The sequence below is a fragment of the Scomber scombrus genome, chromosome 3 (genome assembly GCF_963691925.1).
Source record: "Scomber scombrus chromosome 3, fScoSco1.1, whole genome shotgun sequence".
Classification (NCBI taxonomy): domain Eukaryota; kingdom Metazoa; phylum Chordata; class Actinopteri; order Scombriformes; family Scombridae; genus Scomber; species Scomber scombrus.
Window position 1 is genome coordinate 32,974,587 of NC_084972.1, and position 20,790 is coordinate 32,995,376.

At 37.5% G+C, this 20,790-nt stretch overlaps 1 protein-coding gene across 1 annotated transcript in view; it reads left to right on the forward strand.

The window, feature by feature from the left end:
• The window catches only part of LOC133978024 (serine/threonine-protein kinase 4-like), a 44,314-nt gene that overhangs the window by 18,177 nt on the left and 5,347 nt on the right, over positions 1 to 20,790 (forward strand). Inside the window, exon 11 of the mRNA XM_062416349.1 lies at positions 16,325 to 16,470. Coding sequence (XP_062272333.1) covers positions 16,325 to 16,470 — 146 coding nt within the window. The remainder of the gene's footprint in view (positions 1 to 16,324; positions 16,471 to 20,790) is intronic.

Here is a 20,790-nt window from a genome sequence, read left to right on the forward strand (position 1 = left end):
GATGAGGAACACGCTGCCTCTATTTTAAAAACAAACACCACTGACACACACTAGAGCTAACACGCTAGTTATCGTGACATTTCTTCACTTTCTGAGAATCTGCAGTCAGAAAAATAACAGCTTATGCCTCAGATTTAAAACTTTATCATTTCAGTTACCAAGATTTATCCATTCACTATTCTGAGGTGCTTTAGACATATCAAACATATTCCTGAAGGGATGTAGTTGATGAAGACTTTATATTTAACTTCTTTATTACAGTAATATTAACAGTGAATACCTGTGACTACATTTATAAGATCCTCGATATTAAATGATATTAAAGGATAATCGTAACCTAACACAACAGATAGTTTGTTACACTGAACCATCTGAGAAGTTGTGTGTGTGTGTGTGTGTGTGTGTGTGTGTGTGTGTGTGTGTGTGTGTGTGTGTGTGTGTGTGTGTGTGTGTGTGTGTGTGTGTGTGTGTGTGTGTGTGTGTGTGTGTGTGTGTGTGTTTGTGTATGTGTCATTTGGAAAAGAGCGGGAACTTTTAAGAAATACTCCTTAGTTGATTGGATGAACTATCTACCAATCACCGTCTTACCTTGTGAGGCAGCTAGATTCACGAGAGTCTTTGCAGGATGCTGATTGGTCAAGCACATAACTTGAAGTTTATTATAGTTTATTATAAGGTAATGATGAGCCTTCTTTTCCAAAAAAACACAACAATGATTCTATTAATTGGCTTTTTTCAGCATCGTCAAACAGGTGCAGCTGTAGTTTCTTTATTATCCACTAGAGGGCAGAGTGTCGCTGTCACACTGAGTAAAGTTACCTAACTCAACTGTGAACTGTAGAGTCTCTGTGGACATTTAGATCATGTGTGTTTATGTATATTATGCATTGCTTTGACTCTATTCTCATTTCTCTAAATCAGTGGTGAACTCCAGTCCTAAAGACCAATAGTAATAGTATCACTGAGAGTTCTCACTCCAGATCTCTTAAGAGGCTTTAATGCTTTTTGTGTCATTAACTAAAATGACAGAGTACAGTCTAGACCTGCTCTGTGTGAAAAGTGCCTTTGGATTACTTTTGTCGTGATTTGGCGCCATATAAATAAAAAGTGATTGATTGGTTGACATTTTCAGTCAGCCAATTCAGAATTTAGCACCAGGAACTTGCCCTCAATCATTTGATTAAGTGTTTAATACTCGGTGGGGAAAGCTCAGGAAAATCCACAGTTTACAGTACGAGCTGCAAATTTTACCTTCAACACATGAAGGATGATTTATTATAGTACATATTTATAACTTTAAATTCTTTATCTCAGAGTAGTTGGACTCAGTGTATGCAGTTTATACTTTATTGTATTTTCAGTGACTGATGATCAGCTCATAATGGGGGTTTTGGCTCTAAGATAAACCTGTTTCACAAGTTTTAAAGCATGCATTAGAACCATCAGACCCATCATGATGTGTCTGGTCTTGTATTTTGGACATCAGACAAGCTCTCTCTGAGTTAGGACACCGCTGTGACTGTGAATTTAACCCTTAGAGGTGGATCCAATCACTGCAGTTACTTTGATGAACTGGTTCCAACGTCTGCTGATTATTTGGTTGCTGGCAGGTCCGACAAACTTATATCAGGATCTCACTTAATACAATGAAGACATTACCTTCTGCTGGAGTGTGTCATTTATGGAGAGAGAGAGATGTGAGTGCTGCATCAGTTTGTCGGAGTCGCTCCTTTTTTTTATTGCGGTGTGGGAGTTGTAAGCGTTGGATGTATCGGGCACTTTGGAAAGGAGTCGCAGTAAGAGTTGGACTCAGTTCATCGGTGCCGGCGGGTTTTATGTGTTTGTTTGTATACGAGAAAAGAAAGAATTAACCCCACTGAGACACTATGGCACATTAAGTTTGGGTGTGTGTGTGTGTGTGTGTGTGTGTGTGTGTGTGTGTGTGTGTGTGTGTGTGTGTGTGTGTGTGTGTGTGTGTGTGTGTGTGTGTGTGTGTGTGTGTGTGTGTGTTGCTTTTATTCCCTGTAATGTTAAACACTGAACAGTTAAACACTTGTACTTCCCTTATTAAAACATAGATTCTGTGGAAGTTTGTTGTAATATTACAGCTTCTACCCAACATCTAATGAGATTTATGTTAATACTAATAATAATAACTTTATTCGTATAACACCTTTTATACAATAAATGCAGCTTAAAGTGCTTTACAATAGAACATAAAAGGAGCAAAACAACATGTTAACAACAAAGATGAATGTAATATAAGATGGAACATTAAAATGGTAATAGTCGTAACAGTTGTATATAGTAAAAGCAGCTAAAACAGAATAAATAGAACATAAAATCAAGTGAAATACAATTTTTTTTAAAAGAGTGCTTTAGTGTGAAGATGACTGTCAGAAAAGCTGCTTAAAGGTAAAAGTGAAGAGGTGACTTTTTAGCTTTCTTTTAAACATATTTATAGAGCTGCTTCTCTGATATCTATCAGTAGTTTGTTCCATAGTGTTGGGTTGTATTTAATAAAGGCTCAACCCTGATTTTCTTTCTGTTGCTGTGAACGTCTGATAAACCAGCAGCAGATGATTGTGTGTCCCTGAAGGCAAATATTTAACAAGTGAGTTAGCCATGTAGCTTGGTTCTAGCTCATTAAAGGCTCAGTATGTAAAGAGGAGAATATTAAAGTCAGTCAATGCAGAGCAGCTTAAACTGGACTCATGTGTTCTCTCTTGTTTCTGTTTACTAGCCGAGCTTGAAATGTTGAAGCATTAAAAGACACCGACAGGAATCAGCAGCATTTAAAAAGCCACTGAATGCAGTCAGGTGTGATTTTAGTTTAAGCAGAGTTTAAACAAGCTGCCTGCAGAGTAACAACATACATTAATGCTGCTGATTTAAACACACACAGGCAGACTGTTTCCTGCTCTCAGCTCTCAGTCAGATAAAGTCCTCGTTGAACAGATGTGTGCCAGCGTCTCTGTCCTCCTCTCCTCCTCTCCTCCTCTCCTCCTCTCCTCTAACGTCCCGTCTGATTAACTCATCAGCTGACAGCGCTGTCAGCAGCCGGCAGCAGAGATGCTCAGATTTAAACTGAACCGATAACAGACCAGCACACTTTTTATTCATCTAACTGTGGAAATCTGACATTTTTACATCACACATGAACAAAAGCATTAAAACATTCATTCATTTTCTGTACTGCTTATCTTTGAGAGCCAATCCCAGCTGATACTGGGTGAAAGGCGGAAGGAAGGAAGGAAGGAAGGAAGGAAAATAAGAGAGGAAGGAAAGATGGAAGAAAGGGAAGAAGAAAGGAAGAAGGAAGGAAGGAAGAAAGAAAGGGAGCAAGGACAGATGGAAGGAAGGAAGGAAGGAAAAGAAGACAGGAAGGGAAGATGGAAGAAAGGGATGAAGGAAGGAAGGAAGAAAGAAAGGGAGCAAGGACAGATGAAAGGAAGGAAGAAAGGAAAAGAAGACAGGAAGGAAAGTGGGCCGGATTGGACCCCTCGGCGGGCTGGTTGTGGCCCACGGGCCTCATGTTTGACCCCCCTGTGTTATAGGAAGCTGTATTAAAGAAAGAAAGAAATGTATAATGTTTAGTATAAAGGCCCAAAGGAAGGAAATATACGTATCAAGATAAATACAGATGAGAATAAGCTTCATATTGTCATGATGACTCTTGAGTTGACTGTTGACCTCATGAGTCGGGGACAGAGCTGATTTACAGACAGTCAGAGAAGTGAAACTAAACCACAGAGCGTCTCTAACTCTAACCCTGTCGGCTGTTAACAGCAGACCAGGTTTAATCAGCGTCTGGTTCAAAGTAGTTTAACTTCGATAACAATTAACACCGAAGCTGAAAGCAGCGAACAGAAACTAGTCAGTCTGCTCGTTGGTGCAGTTTCCATCACGCTTCTCTAATTTAATGACAGTTGGTTTTGTAGTTTGGTGGTTTTGAGACTTGTGTTGTTAAAGTTTTACGCTCTGTGTGTAATGACACAGCTAAAAAACAACAAAGTGCTGCGGAGGCTTCTTAACTAATGATTCAACATTTAGGCTTCAGCTGCTGTGACAGCTTATAAATCTCTGACACACATACTCATAAATACACACACACACACACACACACACACACACACACACACACACACACACACACACACACACACACAGAAACACACACACTGTCTCCTGTCTGATGTCCTCTCACTGAGTTAGTATAGATCTCCTCTGCTGGCAGTACAAACCGCATTAACACAGGAACATTTAGACTTCATAATTACATTAGTACTCCAATATCCTTCAGTCGTGTGTGTGTGTGTGTGTGTGTGTGTGTGTGTGTGTGTGTGTGTGTGTGTGTGTGTGTGTGTGTGTGTGTGTGTGTGTGTGTGTGTGTGTGTGTGTGTGTGTGTGTGTGTATGTGTATGTATGTGTGTGTGTGTCTGTGTGAGTGTGTCTCTTTCTCTGCTGTGTCCTTTAATGCTCTGCAGGGTTCGTCACTGTGTGTGTGTGTGTGTGTGTGTGTGTGTGTGTGTGTGTGTGTGTGTGTGTGTGTGTGTGTGTGTGTGTGTGTGTGTGTGTGTGTGTGTGTGTGTGTGTGTGTGTGTGTGTGTGTGTGTGTTGTGAGCTAATGACCCCCGGTCTGATGCTGAAGGGGCCCCGAGGATCAAGATAAAGATATTAGATCAGATATTGATCCTCTCCTAATGGTACTGAATAATAAAAAGCCTTTTAATTTACAGTGATTAGCCACCAGAAACCTCTCTGTCCTCTGCTTCTGCTTCTGTAACTCACTCACAGTCAGGATGGATTTATTAATAACAATAACAGGGGATGAACCTCAAAATACATCCCTAAACTCTTTATTCTTGTTAAAAATGGAGCTGCAATTATTAGGTGATTGAAGAAAATTATTGGCAGCTGTTTGATAATCAATTAATCATTTCAGTCATTTATTTATTTCTTAAAAAATAAATGACAAATTACAAACTGTTTTATATGATCTCTTGATGTTTAGGCGGCCAGCTCACACCTGGCTAGTGGCAAAGGATGAAAACTGATATACACTGTCCCAGACAAATAAACTAATAAAATAAAAATAAATATATAAATGAATATAATCAAGGAAAAATGTATTAGGGCTATCAATCGATTAAACATGTAATTGCGTTTAACTATAACCAAATGAGTTAACTCCCGATTAATCGCAAATTAATCGCACATTTTTAATTATTTTCTAAATGTACTCTAAAAGAATATTTTTTCAAGTTTTTAATACTCTTATTAACATGTGAGTGGACTAAAGATGTGTCATTGAGTTGAGCTGTGTAGTCTAGTATGAAGGATCCATTAACAGCTACTGCGGAGCAATGTTCACTTTCCGCCACTAGGAGGAGCTCTAAGCTTCTGTAAACCACCTCCACCTTGTGTAGAAGTAGTAAGTTAGCCTGCTAGCTAGCTGACTGGAGGGAACATGATGCAGACGAAGACACACAAAAGTCCATTGTGGTTTAAAAACTTCCAGAAAGTAAAAGATAATGTTGTCAGGAGTGAAATATGTGGAGCAGAGTTGAGCTATCGTGGTTTCACATGGACAAAAAAACTGCTGTCTGCTGTGACGGTTACTAAGGGAGACGGACCTGACGCTAATCACCAAGCTAGTACGTTAACATCTGGATGTTATGATGTCAGTTAGGAACTAGTTACATTATACTAAGATATATATATATATATTTATGTATGTATGTGTATATAAATACATATATAGTATTAAGATATATTGAATATATTTGGGTTTTGGATTATTGCTCAGACAAAAACAAGCATCAACTTGAGGACTCTGTGCTTTAGAAAATGGTGATTTGTTTTGTAGTATAAATGATTAATCAAGAAAAGAGTCACAATAATTAATAATGAAAATGTTAATTGCCTCCCAAGTTGAAACCAAATGTTACTGCTGGCCTGTTTAGTTTTTAGGTTTTTTTTCTTTAGGTATTTCTAGAAGCTGCAGTAAAGTTGATTTAGATTAATAATGGGATTTATCCAACAAAAATGTGTTTTGATGGCAGTCTGTTAGAATCTAAAAGTAAGGGCCTTGTTGTGGAGCTGCTGTTTGGTGTAACAATGTTCAATAGTTACATTTGGCTCCATTGCAGGAGAAGTAGTGACTGAGGTATTTATGAATGGGGACCCAAAAGTTCCCAGAACCCAAAACAACCCCACAGTCATCATAAATCTTTCATCAGTACCTTCCTGATCCCCTCCGAACTACTCTCCTTGAGATGTGATACACTTGTCCCGCCGCTTCATTCCTGGAAACATTTCCCAGAGTCATTTTTGGACACTGTGTCCTGTGTGTGTTTTCTTCTTGGATTTGTTCCACGCTGGCGAATCATTCTCACTTTCATTCAATTCTAGCTTCACCGAGCTTCACCGAGCTTCACCGAGCTTCACCGAGCTTCACTACCTTCACGCTACGCTGCACACTACTCCTGTGCTATTGATGGCTTCAGAGTATTTTTGGGTCCCTTGTACAGCGGAGTCTTTAATCTGATATTACATGTGAATAAATATCTCCTCAGTTAGAAGATTTAACCAAAAAAACTCTGTGAAATACTCCTTTAACCTTCGTGTCGTCCTCCCGGGTGTTTTGACTGTTCCTTCTTTCCTCCCTCCCTTTCTTTCCTTCCTTCTTTCGTCTGTCCTTCTTTCCTTCCTCCCTTCCTTTCTCCCTCCTTCCTTTTTTCCTACCTTCCTTCCTCCCTTCCTTCTTTCCTTTCCTCCCTCCTTTCCTTCCTTCCTTCCCTTCTTTCTTCCTCCCTTCCATCCTTTCTACCGTCTTTCCTTCCTTCTTTTCTCCCTTCCTTCCTTCCTCCCTCCTTCCTTCTCTCTTTCTTTCCTTCCTCTCTCTTTCCTCCCTTCCTTCTTTCCTCTCTCCCTTTCTTTCCTTCCTTCTTTCGTCTGTCCTTCTTTCCTTCCTCTTTTCCTTTCTCCCTCCCTCCCTCGTTCCTTTTTTCCTACCTTCCTTTCTCCCTTCCTTCTTTCCTTTCCTTCCTCCTTTCCTTCCTTCCTTCCCTTCTTTCTTCCTCCCTTCCATCCTTCCTACCGTCCTTCCTTCCTTCTTTCCTCCCTTCCTTCCTTCCCTTCTTTCTTCCTCCTTTCCATCTTTCCTTCCTTCTTTCTTCCTTCTTCCTCTCTTCCTTCCTTCCTTCCTTTCATCTTTCCTTCCTTCCTTCCTCCCTTCCTTCCTTGACTCGAGGACAACAGGAGCGTTAAAATGTAAACCCACCTGATCCACAGACTTCACACTGTGCCTCTGACAGCAGCAGCAGCAGTGATCTCCTCTGAAGTCTGTTAATGAAATCAGTTTTACGCTGCGTTAAAATACCATCGCAGACATTTATAGCAGCTCAGCTCATGATATATTTTTAGGGAGGTTTTATTTTAAAGTGTTTGTTTCCTTTTTTGCTGTCGCTCTCAGAGACACACAGATGCAGACGCAGCGGTGACGTAGATCAGCATCTCTCTGTTGTTCTCACACTAACTCTCTAACAGCAGCTGGCCGTCTGAAGTGAGAGCTCGTCCAAACTTTCCATTTTATAGTTTAAGATGCACGGAGACGGAAACCATTACGCCGACTTAAATGGATTATTGGAATAGTCTCCCATCTCTAAGAGCCTTAATTATCTTTAATGTTCAAATGGATAAATGCTTTGATCTTCAGGACTGCATTAACCTTTTCATCGCCTTTAATGAAGATGTTATGTAGAAGCTGGACAGCACAGTTAACTTTGCAAACACTCAAAATAAACACAGTATTTTTCTATTACTTATTTTTGTCTGGACTCGAGTTTAAAATGATTTAATAGCACCGGCCCAGCGCTGGCGTCTCTTTACTTTATTAAAGTTTAATTTTGTTTTGGAGGAGCTGGAGGAGCAGATGGTCGTCTCTCTCTCCAGAGTCCGCTCGCATTAAGTTCAACTGTATAAACATAACAATAAAAATAAAAACTCTTTCTTTTCTGAACTTGTAGTTTATGTTCAGCCTGTTTAAGATTCTCCAGATTAGAGAGTTTAATCCCACTGAAGCCTGTTTGTATTATTCACTGAAAACAATAAGAGCCAGTTTGGTCTCATTTCATCATTTTCAATCAATCAATCAAACTTTATTTATACAGCAGCTTTCATTCAGGTTAATGTAGTTCAAAGTGTTTCACAGTTGATTGACAAGCTGATAATAAAACAGAATAAGTGACAACATAAAGAAATGGAAGAGAAAAAAAAGAACAAATTATAATGAAAAATGAGACCAATACAGGCAAGAAAAAATAAGATTGATAAAAATGTAATTAAAGTAAAATAAATGAAAGAAAATAATACAAATAAATATATAAATGAATAATTAAAAATAAGACAGAATAAGAGAGAAAGTTTATTAAAAGTTAAGTTTAAAGTAAAAAACGATAAAAGCTGGACTAAAACTAGGTTAAAAAAGAGATTAAAAGACGAAAGAAACATGAATAAAATCGATAAGAAGATAAAAACGTATAGAATGATGATAATAATAAAAAAATAGAGTAAAACAAAATGTTAAAAAATCTAAAACAAATATAATAAAAAGACTAGGGACTATTTTAAACTTGGAAACTTTCACTAAAAGAAAAGCAGCATTTATACTTTTCTTTAACTCAAAGTGATCGCTGTGCTCTGATTGGTCAGAAAAGACACAACGGAGAGAGAAGAGAAAATAAAATAATGGTCTTATCAGTGAGTGACAAACGGTAATGTCTGTTATTGTTATATATTTTTTTGTCTCTTTGTCATCTGTGTAATCAGCTGATCAGATCAGAGTGTTTCTGGGAAGTCGGGCGAAGTGTCCTCGCAGCGATAGATTCCACATTACAATTAATCACCCGACAGCAATAAATCATCTTAGTGGCTTCCAGTAAAGAAAACCCGGCCCTCCTTCTTCGTTTCCGCTGCCTCACCATCCAGTGTGAACTATCTGTTGTCAGAATGAAGGAAGAAAAAAAAGGAAAGAAGCCTAAATGAGAGTTTATAATTCTCATTTCATTTCAGTACGTCATATTTCATTCAATTTATTGACTTTTGAGGCGTCAGTCAGCTGTTTCCTGTTATCTTTGTGTCTGTTTCTGCTCGTTACTCAACAAACTAATATTCATTCATTCACCTGCAGGCTGACAATCAATCAATCAATCAAATGTTATTTATGTAGCACCTTTCATACAGGTTAATGTAGTAAAGGGATTTAATTTGAGACCAATGCACATGAGAGAAAAGACCATAATAAATAAATAAGATTTAAAAAATGAGAAAATAATTTAAAAATCAATAATGAAAATGTTAAAATAAAATAAATAAGAGAAAATTAAACAAAAAAAGAAAAAATAAGAGAAAAAGTTTATTAAAAGTTAGAATTTAAAAAAAAAATAGAATTAAAAAAACTTAGATTAAAAAGATAAAACAAAGTAAAATGATATATAAAGACAGAGTTTAATAAAAGCAAGACTAAAAACTTTGTAAAAAAAAGACAAAAAAGAATTAAGAACATTAATAAAATGTTAAAACATCAAAACCAATGAAATAGAAATAGAATAAAAAGACTGTTAAATAAAAGTGTCCATTAAACTTTTTCTTCTGTCATTTCTTTATTTTCTTTAAATCCTCCCTCGTTTAATATTCGTCTCTCAGACTCACAGATGATGTTTCGGACCATATGTGGATGTTGTGGGTTAGAGCGCATTTGAGTATCCACCTTAAAAAATGTGATGTATTTAAAGTATGCATGATGGATGTGATGAAATATTTAAACTGGGCTACATTAAAGCTGAACCAGTACCATGTAAGGTCCGAGGATCAAGTGTTCCTCATGTTTGTCTCAGTGCTGAAGTTTGAAGTGAAAATTCATCTGTGGTGTTTGGATAAAGCAGCTAGTTTTTAATTAAGTTACATAATGTTGAGATTAGCTCAAAGAAAGAAGAACATTCAGCAACTCTATTAATTTAGGAAAAGTGATATCATCAGAATATTAAATGGAAAACTTGTTCTGGTTCTATGAGCATATTTTTATATCTCTGGTAGTTTTCTATGTTTTTCTTATTGTCAACAATGTGTATTCTCATGAGTATTGTGTGTTAAGGCTGCTCAATTAATCAAAACTTTGTTTGTTAATAATAATGAGAAGCGCACAATAACAAAGGTTTTATTTTGAAAAGCTTAGACTGGAAGCCGCCGCAGCTCCGTTAGTTTGACAGAAGCTGAAACACACAGCGAAATGTTTTAACTGTTAATAAAAGTGCAGAGTTGCCTGCGTCAGACAATGCTGACTAATTATTAAAAACCAGCCGGGGAGTTCCGGTCCTCTGAAATGATGCCAACGCGAAAGTAATTTAAAACTGCATTCTATCAAAAGGCCACCAGGGGGCGACCATTTTGGTGTCAAAAGGACTTCCGTCTCTATACAAGTCAATGGAGAATTCACCAACTTCTCACTTGATTTCTAACCTCAGTAAACGTTTTCAAAATGTGTTTATGGTCTCAATCGCTAGTTTAAAGCCTTCTTCAATGCAGTATGATGTTCATTTGGGACATTTTGGCCTCCCTGATTTTATATGTGACGATAAAGCAGGGTATGCATTAGGGCGTGGCTACGTCGTGATTGACAGGTTGATTGGTTCACAGGTTCAGGAGGGCGCCTAATGCTCCTCCTGATGCCCATATAAGTAGAATCCGTGTTTTTATTTTTCCCAGCATACACATGAAATTTTCAAGAGGCGCTGCTCAGATCCGAAACTATTGGCCTCCGAGCAGCAGTCCACAAACCGATGGGTGACATCACGGATGTTACGTCCATTTCTTATATACAGTCTATGGTTGAGCAGCAGATAAAAGGCTGCTGCTGGGAGAGAAAATTAATTACGCCGAATGGACAAGAAATGTCCAATAAATGCAGCATGTTTCTAAAGTAAATTGTTTTAATAATTGTGATTTAAATTTTGACCCAAATAATCATGATTATGATTTTTTCCATAATCGAGCAGCCCTATTATGTGTGTATCAAAATCTGATATATCTTACTCATCTGTTGTTCTACAAAAAACTATTAAAAACACATCAGTGAGTCACATCACTGCACTGGGTGACTTGTTCCTTCATTATGAAGAGTTGAGTCACGTTAGTTTGTTTAGAAACGGCTCCAAAGATTAATACTAGTGATGATGATTTCAGTCTCTGTAGAGTAGTTCTGTGTAAAGCAGCAGGAAGTAATGAAGGAACAAGTCACCCAGTGTAGCTTAGTGGCTCATTGACGTGTTTTTAATAGTTTTTAAATAACAACCGAGGTCTACAGCACTGAGGAATTAGATATATAAGACTTTTGATACACACACAATATTTATAAGCAGATCAAATCAGTGTTGGTTTATTGTTTACACATGGAATATTTTCACAATAAGAGAAATATAGAAAATTGGCAGCCTTATCCTTTAATAAGTCAAAGGACTTTCTCAGCTTATGTTCGCGTAACATTCAAACTACACTGGATTTTTGAGGCCGATATTAGGAGTTAAAAAAATAAATATATCGGCAAATAATATTATATATACAGAATATATACATGAATACACATTTTTTTGGCATTGATCTCTCAAACATGGTTATCAAACACTTGTGACAAAGATATATAATAAAGACATGATATTTTACAGTTTAACAATCAACTTTATTATATTCTCCTCTCCTTCCTCTCTCTCCTCTCTACCCCAACCGGTCGAGGCAGATGTTCTCCCACCTTGAGTCTGGTTCTGAGGTTTCTTCCTGTTAAAAGGGAGTTTTTTTCTTGCCACTGTCGCCAAGTGCTGCTCATGTGGGAATGTTGGGTCTCTTTAACCCTCCTGTTGTCCTTGAGTCAAGGAAGGAAGGGAGGAAGAAGGAAGGAAAGGAGGGAGGAAGGGAAGGAGGAAGGGAGGAAGAAGAACGAAACGAGGAAGAAGGAAGGGAAGGAGGAAGGAAGGAAAGGAGGAAGAAGTAAGGAAAGGAGGGAGGCAGGAAGGAAGGAAATGAGGGAGGAGGAAGGGAGAGAGAAAGGAAAAGAGGAAGGAAGGAAAGAAGGACAGAGGAAAGAAGGAAGATAGGAAGGACAAAGTAAGGAAGAAAGGGGGATGGAGGAAGGAAAGAAAGAGAAGGATGGAGGGAGGAAGGAAGGGAGGAAAGAAGGAACAGTCAAAACAGACGGGGTCAATTTGTCCCGGGAGGACGACATGAAGGTTAAAATAAAAACAAGAAGAGTACGGTTTAGACCTGCTCTATGTGTAAAGTGCCTTGAGATGACTTTGTTGTGATTTGGCGCTATATAAATAAAGATGTATTGATTGATTGGTTGATATAAAATGACATCACTAATAAGCTATCGGACAACATATTAACCGATATATCTGTGATAGGTCAATATCGGCTGACTGATATATCGGTCTGGCTATAATTTATACAGCTGTTATACTTCCAATAACTACATTTCTACCACAGTTCTTCTTCTCTTCATGTATACAAGCAGAAGTTTAAAAACTGAAGACACAGTTAAACATTGCTTACCGTCTACGTCTTCTCCGCACATGTCGGCATAGCAACCACCAAAGCACAGCAGGTCGCAGTTTATAGGGTTGTGAAGCACAGTTGGAAAGAGTCTCTGACCAGTCAGATAATTGCTCAAGTAACCCAACAACAGTAGATACCAAACTATAATCAAAGAGACGTTAGATCAGGGGTTTTTTATGGCTCTGACCTTCTTTCATCTGATTATGTTGGAGAAAAAACTCCATATTGGGGAAAACCTGTGTCTGTATTTATTTATTTTAAACAATGATTTATTTATGGTTCGTCCTCTTGGCAGCGTCGTGATGTGTGGAGGCACCTGGCAGCCGAAGTGGAGAATAAACAGCCATTAGTTATTTTTATTGTAAAGAGAATACTAAACTTTTAATTGGTTTTGTACTTGAGATCAGCGATGAGATGTTTTTGGGTTATATTATAAAATAAGCTAATATTATATATATTAATTATCATAACCAAGCTAAGAATACACACATAGTATAAACAAACCCCAGATGTTGTTGTGTTTATTTAAAAATATAAGGTTTTGACATTGTATTGTCTTTCCTTGGAGAAGTTTAAAGGTGCATTAAGCAGTTTTTGTCCACTAGGGGGCAGACACACACAACAGAAGCTTCATATACTGTCAGTTTTCTTTGTGTTGTTGAATATTCGTCCAGTGTTTTCCGACGATTTAGATCTGGATTAAAGTAAGTTAACATTAGGAGTAAGTGGAGATGTTTTTGGGTTATATTATAAAATAAGCTAACATGAGAAAAAACTACTTAGTGTCTGTCATTAATTATCATAACCAAGCTAAGAATGCACACATAGTATAACAGACCCCAGATGTCTTTGTGTTTATTACAAATTTAAGGGTTTGACATTGTATTGTCTTTCCTTGAAGAAGTTTAAAGTTGCAGTAAGCAGTTTTTGTCCACTAGGGGGCAGACACGCTATGGTTTCTTGGTGTCGTTGAATATTCGTCCAGTGTTTTCCGATGTTTTAGCTCTGGATTGGTCTATTTACTCGTGAGAGAAAGTTAGTTAACATTAGGAGTAAAAACTGACTTAAAAGCTTCGTAGAGCAGCAGATCAGGCTGTTGATTCTCAGCACTATCAAATTAAATTATTAAAAAGTTTTGTTCAAAATGGACAAAAATTCAAGGTGCTATATAGGTCACTGACAAGCTGATAATAAGACATAATAAATATAAACAGTAAAAACCATTAGAAACTTATTTGCCCAAGAAATGATAAAATATTAAAATGTAATAAATTAACTAGATATTGAGACTGTGATGACTCATTGAAAGAAATGATTGACAGTGTTTCCAGAGAGAAGTTGAGGCTTTTTGAATGAGAGTTTAAAACTTTAAGGTCTCTCTACATTAGCTTCAGCCTCTCTGTGGGAAATGCTGCTTGGCTGTAACAGTAACTTTATTTTCAGACCATTATTAGTGTGACTGTATGTAAGCAGTGAAGGTCTGTATATACTGTAGGAGAGTCTGCAGCTTATTAAATCTGTGAATCACACTGATGCTCTCGCTTATCCAATGAACCGAGTATCACACACGAGTCACTCCACACACTCATTATCTCTACGGTTGTTGGAGTCTCCATGCACATTACACACACACACACACACATATATATAGTCACACACATACAGTACATCCTCCCACTCATTACCACGTTATTTTACAGTATTTTACAGGGTATTTTTTGTCATGTTGCAGTTTGGTTTTAGGTTTCATTCATTTGTGATAATGTTTATTTTTTAGATTGTTGATTGTGCTCCTCAAATAATGATTGTTGGGCTACAACTAACAGTTATTGTCATTATCAATTAGTCCATCAATTATTTCTTTGATTAATCAAAAAGTTGGATTATAAAATGTCAGAAAATGGTAACAATAAAGTCCAATATGCTACGTTAATGTCCTGAACAACAGATATTCAGTTTATTATCACAGAAGGCTAAAAAAAAAACCATTAAATATAACAAAATATTTAAATTTAAGGGACTTGGAAAAAGACAATTTAGTATTTTCAATATAGTTTTTTTCCCCACTTTAAAAAATGACTTAAAGTATTGCACTACAATTCATTTCGTTGAAATCCACAAACTGAAGTTTTATCACATTATGTAACTTAGTTTGTTTAATACTCAGCTTTAGTATCGAGGAGCTTTTGAAGTAAATTCACAGACAAAATACAACATTACATAAAGTTTTATTGACATTTCTATCTCACAAAAACATCTTTCCAATTCAATCTTCATATATATATATATTTATATATCACAACAGCAGTCATCTCAAGCCACTCTTCACATAACGCAGGTCTAGACTGAACTTTTTAATTTAATTTAAAGAGACCCAACATTCCCTGATGAGCTGCACTTAATGTATTTACGTAGATTCATCTCATGTTAACTACTTTACCTCCTACTGTACTAATTATCTTCTTAAAGGAGCAGTTTGTAGAATTTAGTGGCATCGAGCTGAACAGACATAGCAGAGTTTATTTTTATTAGTTTATAATAATTAGAAAATAAGACTTGTTGTGTTTTTGTTGCCTCAGAATGAGTCTTTATATCTACATAGAGAGCAGCTCCATGTTTCTGGCTTCTCATGTTAGTTCAGCGACATGTTGTCAAACATTTCGAGGTATTTTGCCAAAGTGAAGTGACACTAAACGTAAATTATTGAAATGATGCTTTTAAATCTCCCTCTGTAATTATTATGAATTATGAAAAGAGGTGAAGTGCATCCAGTGTGAATTATGTTTAATTATTAAAATGAGTTAAAACAACATAATGAGAGATGGATTTAACAAGCTGTAACAGCATGAGTTTTAACACCTCTGTTTAATTGAATCAAAACAAGCACCATTGTAATAGTTGTTGAGTATAGAAAATTAACTGGGAGGACATTATTATAAATAATAATGTGTCAGTTTTTAATATGGTTGTATTTTATTTATTTAGCTCGATTCAAGATGAAGGCAAACTAAACTGACTGATTGTAAAATACATCTGAATGGTTTAACCTTAGTGTCTTCCTCCCTTCCTTCCTCCCTTCCTTCTGTCCTTCTTTCCTCCCGCCCTCCTTCTTCCCTTCCTTCTTTTCTCCCTCCATCCTTCTATCTTTCTTTCCTCCCCCCTACCTTCCTCCCTTCTTTTCCTTTCTTCCCTTCCTTCCACCCTCCCTCCTACCTTCCTTCCTTTCCTCCCTCCCTCCTTCTCTCATTCTTTCCTCCCCCCTACCTTCCTTCCTTCTTTCCTCCCTTCCTCCCTCCCTCCTTCCTTCATCCCTTCCTTCTTTTCCTCCCTCCCTCCTTCTTTCTTTCCTCCCCCCTACCTTCCTCCCTCCTTTACTTCCTTCTTCCTCCTTTCCTTCCTTCTTCCTCCCTTCCTTTCCTTCCTTCTTCCTCCCTTCCTTGACTCGAGGACAACAGGAGTGTTAATGTGCTCTGTTTCTGTTAGTCCTGTAGACCAGAGGCATGTTGAAGCTGATAAGACATTTTATTGTTTAACATCAGCATCTGATCATGCAGTCACTGACTCACTGATACTAATCAACAGCTGTGTGAAGTTATCACAGATCACAGTTCCTCCCTTTGTGTTTTAATATTAAGTATAAATATGATGATTCCTCCTCAGACAGACTCTCATGTGTCTGCTGTGATAAAGTAAATGTTGTTTCTGTGTCTCGCAGGGAGAGACGAGACGATGCAGCCGGCCAAGCCGTCCTTCCTGGAGTACTTTGAGCAGAAAGAGAAGGAGGCCAACGTCCACAACGATGGAAAAGGAGAAAACAACGCAGACAACCGCAAAATGCCTCCTGAGGGAGATCTGGAAGTGGTGAGTTACGAGCTGTGTGTGATTGGAGGAGGTTGTCAGTCTGTTTAATACCTGAATGGATCCAGAGTTGATTAAACAGCAGAAACGTTGATTAAATCAGGATTAGTAGTTAGCAGCTTTTGTCTCTTTCTGTTTTCCATTTCGGAGAAGTTGCCACAGTTCTTCCTCTTCTTCTTCTTTTGTTGCTTTCTGCGTCTCAGCTTCTTCTGTCTCTTCGTGTTAGTCCCAGACTGACTCCATGATGTTGAGATCAGGACTGTGTGTGCTCTGCTTGTTCTTCATGTTGATGAAGAACAAGCAGTTCTTTTGGGCTCGTTGTCATGCTGCAGAATAAATTAGGAACCAATCAGACACCTCATTGACAGAATCTAAACATTTAGAGGCTATATTAAAAAATGCACACTTATCATCCCTCATATCTATGCTGCCTTCCACTTGATTTATTATGTGTGACTTGATCGATAAGTATGAGTCTGTCAAACCCAGACGAGAGAGAGAGAGAGAGAGAGAGAGAGAGAGAGAGAGAGAGAGAGAGAGAGAGAGAGAGAGAGAGAGAGAGAGAGAGACAGAGAGACAGAGAAAGAGAGAGAGAGAGAGAGAGAGAGAGAGAGAGAGATAGAGAGAGATATGCTGAGCATCTCAATTTAAAATGCCTAAAACTTTTATACAGTGTTGTTTTTTGCTGCTTGTTTTGACCAAAGCTGCAGATTTCATGTTTCAGCCGTTCTTCTTCTTCTTGTTCTTCTTCTTATCGTCCTGCAAAGATCTCTAGTGTAAAGGAAGCCTGAAATAATCTCAAATAATTTAGATTTAAAGACTTAAAGTATAAAAACAACATTACTAAAGGTTGTTGTTTCCACAGTAAAGTTTGTGTGATTATGAAGTGAGTCACTGCTTCAGTTAAAGGTTTGTTTATGTGAAAATGAAAAATGTTGTTCAGAGGTTGATGATGTTTACCTTCCTCCTCATTTACTCTCACCTTTCTGAGCACCTTCACATATGAAACGGACCTTAGCGAGTGAAGAAGCAGAAGCACTCTGTCTTGCTTAAAGACATCTAAGCAGGACAAATGGCTGCAGCTGCTGGAATGAAATATTAAATATGTGACCTTTTTAAATACGAGGTGGTTTCTCTTCTCAGACCTCCCTGCTGCTCATCCTGCTTTAGATATTCAGAGAGCTGTGAAGCCTCTTCTTTCTCCTCTGCTGCAAAGTAAACCTAAAAAAAAAAGAGATTTTAACAATGAATCTCAGTTTCTCAAACAGTTGTGATTATTAAAAACTACAAATTTAGACTTTTTTCCCAGCAATTATTAATGGAGTCGTTGTGCTTAAATGCTGTAAAATGTCTGTTGTTTTTGGGCTTCATGTTTTATAAAAGAGTGTGTGTGTGTGTGTGTGTGTGTGTGTGTGTGTGTGTGTGTGTGTGTGTGTGTGTGTGTGTGTGTGTGTGTGTGTGTGTGTGTGTGTATGTATAACATGCATCTATTGGGCCTCGGCTCAGTGCTCGTGAGCGTCTGAAGCCGTTACACTAACACACAGTGACAGATAACCGCCAGACGACCCCGACTCTCACTCATGTTCTCCTGATGTTTTAATACTATAAGTCTTCAATATCAAACATGCATGCTGTAACACACACACACACAGAGTCATCTTCAATAGGTGTATCACACACACACACACACGCGCACACACACACACACACGTTACAGTCTTCAGTGAGTAGATGATGTCAGTGATTTCAGGCAGGTAACAGATTTGGGTCAATGGAAAGTTTTATTTTTCTTGTGTTTTGTATTTGAAGAGAGAAAAAAGCAAATTATTTATAGTCATGTTTTACATCTACACTGTCTGTGATCACTGTGATAGGAAATATGAACAATATGCATTATCACTGTTAGCAATTCAAGCCTTACTTAACAAACTAAAGATTCTTGATGTAATGCTTTATTTCATTTAAAAGAAACAGCAGATTTTCAGAATTGCTGCACTAATGAAAGCTAATTTTAAAGCAGTTTCCTTAATGCATCATCATCATCGTCCTCTGATGATCAATTAATCAGCAAATTTGCCATCACGACATTTACAGAAATTAGGCTGCACCTCATTAAAACAGTGAACTCTTTTATAATAGTATTTCCTTTGTTAATAGGGGACGGTAAACATTAAAAGGGTGAGTTCATATTTTTCCAAGTGTTTTTCTGTCTGTAATGATTCCTCCTGTTCATACTGACCATTAGAAGATCCCTTCATAATGTTTACTGTAATGATTCCTCCTGTTCATATTGACCATTAGAAGATCCCTTCATAATGTTTACAATGGAAGTGATGGAGGACTAAACACACAGTCCTCCTTCTGTGTAAACATGGATTTAAAAGTTGATCTGAAGCTAATATGAAGCTTCAGTCGCCCAAATGAGTCAAATCTTCATCTTCTATGTTTCAACGTTACAGTGTTTTTAGTAGCAAAGTCTTTTTGTTACTATACTTCCACCACAGCTCAACAGGGAAACACTAAGAGGGAATCTGATGCTAAAAAGACTGTAAATGTGTCAGATATCATTTGATATGACTAACTCAGACTGATGAAGCTCAATAGAAGCTGATCAGCTACTTTTAAATGACTGTGTGGACACACTGTGGATTTAGTCCTCCATCACTTTACATTGAAAACACTTTTTTAGGAGATTTTTTAATAGTCAGTATGAACAGGAGGAATGATTACAGAGAGGTTTAATACACACTTGAACCCTTAACTTAACTTACATCACTTAACTTTCCATGACTTAAGTTGAAGTTGTTCTCTTATTTTGCACAGACAGTGTTTGCATTTGGAAAGCCATGTTGCATTTATGTTTGCATCCAGTGGAGCATCACAATAAAATTAGGCATAATGTGTTAATTCAACAGTAGGAGATATGTTATGTTGTTAACAGTTTTGGTGTAAAAAGCCTGTATATATCGGTATCGGAAATTATGAATTGGGTAATATCGGAATATCGGATATCGGCAGAAAAGTCAATATCGAGCATCCCTAATAATCAGTCAAACTAAAGAATCAATCATACATTTTGAGAAATTGCTTTGCAGTTTTAAACCCATTAATTATTAACATTCATTGACATCATTGATACATGATATTATGATCATAGGTTAGTTTATGTTGACTTTTAAAGCGTCCAGTTGAGGAGGATGAACGTTGGTCTGTGGCTCTGCTGCAGAAACTCTGACAGCTGTCACAGTCAGTCGACCGGCCGCAGACACAAAAAGGACCTGAAGGCAAATAATAGACGTCAAACAGAAAAAGTCTGTCGTGTCTTTCCTGCAACGAAGTTCAGACTTCTAGACAGTTGAGAGTAAAATCAAGAAGGCTTTACTTGACGACAGAAATCCCTCTTCAGGGGGGATTTATTGTTTCATTAGACTTGCAAATGAGAAGATAAAAAGCTAATTTCTTCCAGGGAGCTTTATTACTTGGAAGCAGCTTGTTGACAGTTTGATGCTGACTGTGTTTAATTTTAGATCCGTCTACTTTGCTATTTATGTGTTTTTTATTTAGATATTAAGACAGTCGGATTATCGTCACGTTGGCTGCTTTAAAACTGTCTCAGGTTGGAGTTTCCACTTTTTAAAAAACTTGTCAAGACTTCTTTTAGTTTTCTTCTGCTGAATTAAGAGATTAAAAATATTCAGCATTAAAAGCAGCGAGCTGTGTGATTTGGGTGAAGAGGAAAGTAAATCCCATTAATCTGTTGTACTGTGAAAAATTATGATAATTTAAGAGGGTGAATTGATGTGTTGATAAAAGCTTGAAACGTTTCATTCAGACGATCAAAACTGTAAACGGCTCTTTGAATATTAACATCTTTTGAATGAGCAAACTTTGTATTTCGACCATAGACTGTATATAGGAAATGGACGTAACATCCGTGACGTCACCCATTGGTTTGTGGACTGCTGCTCGGAAGCCAATAGTATCGGATCTGAGCAGCGCCATCTTGAAAATTTCTGGTGCATGCTGGGAAAAATAAAAACACGGATTCTACTTATATGGGCATCAGGAGGAGCATGAGGCGCCCTCCTGAACCTGTGAACCAATCAACCTGTCAATCACGACGTAGCCACGCCCTAATACATACCCTGCTTTATCGTCACATATAAAATCAGGGAGGCCCAAATTTCACAAATGAACATCATACTGCATTGAAGAAGGCTTTAAACTAGTGATTGAGACCATAAACACATTTTGAAAACGTTTACTGAGGTTAGAAATCAAGTGAGAAGTTGGTGAATTCTCCATTGACTTGTATAGAGACGG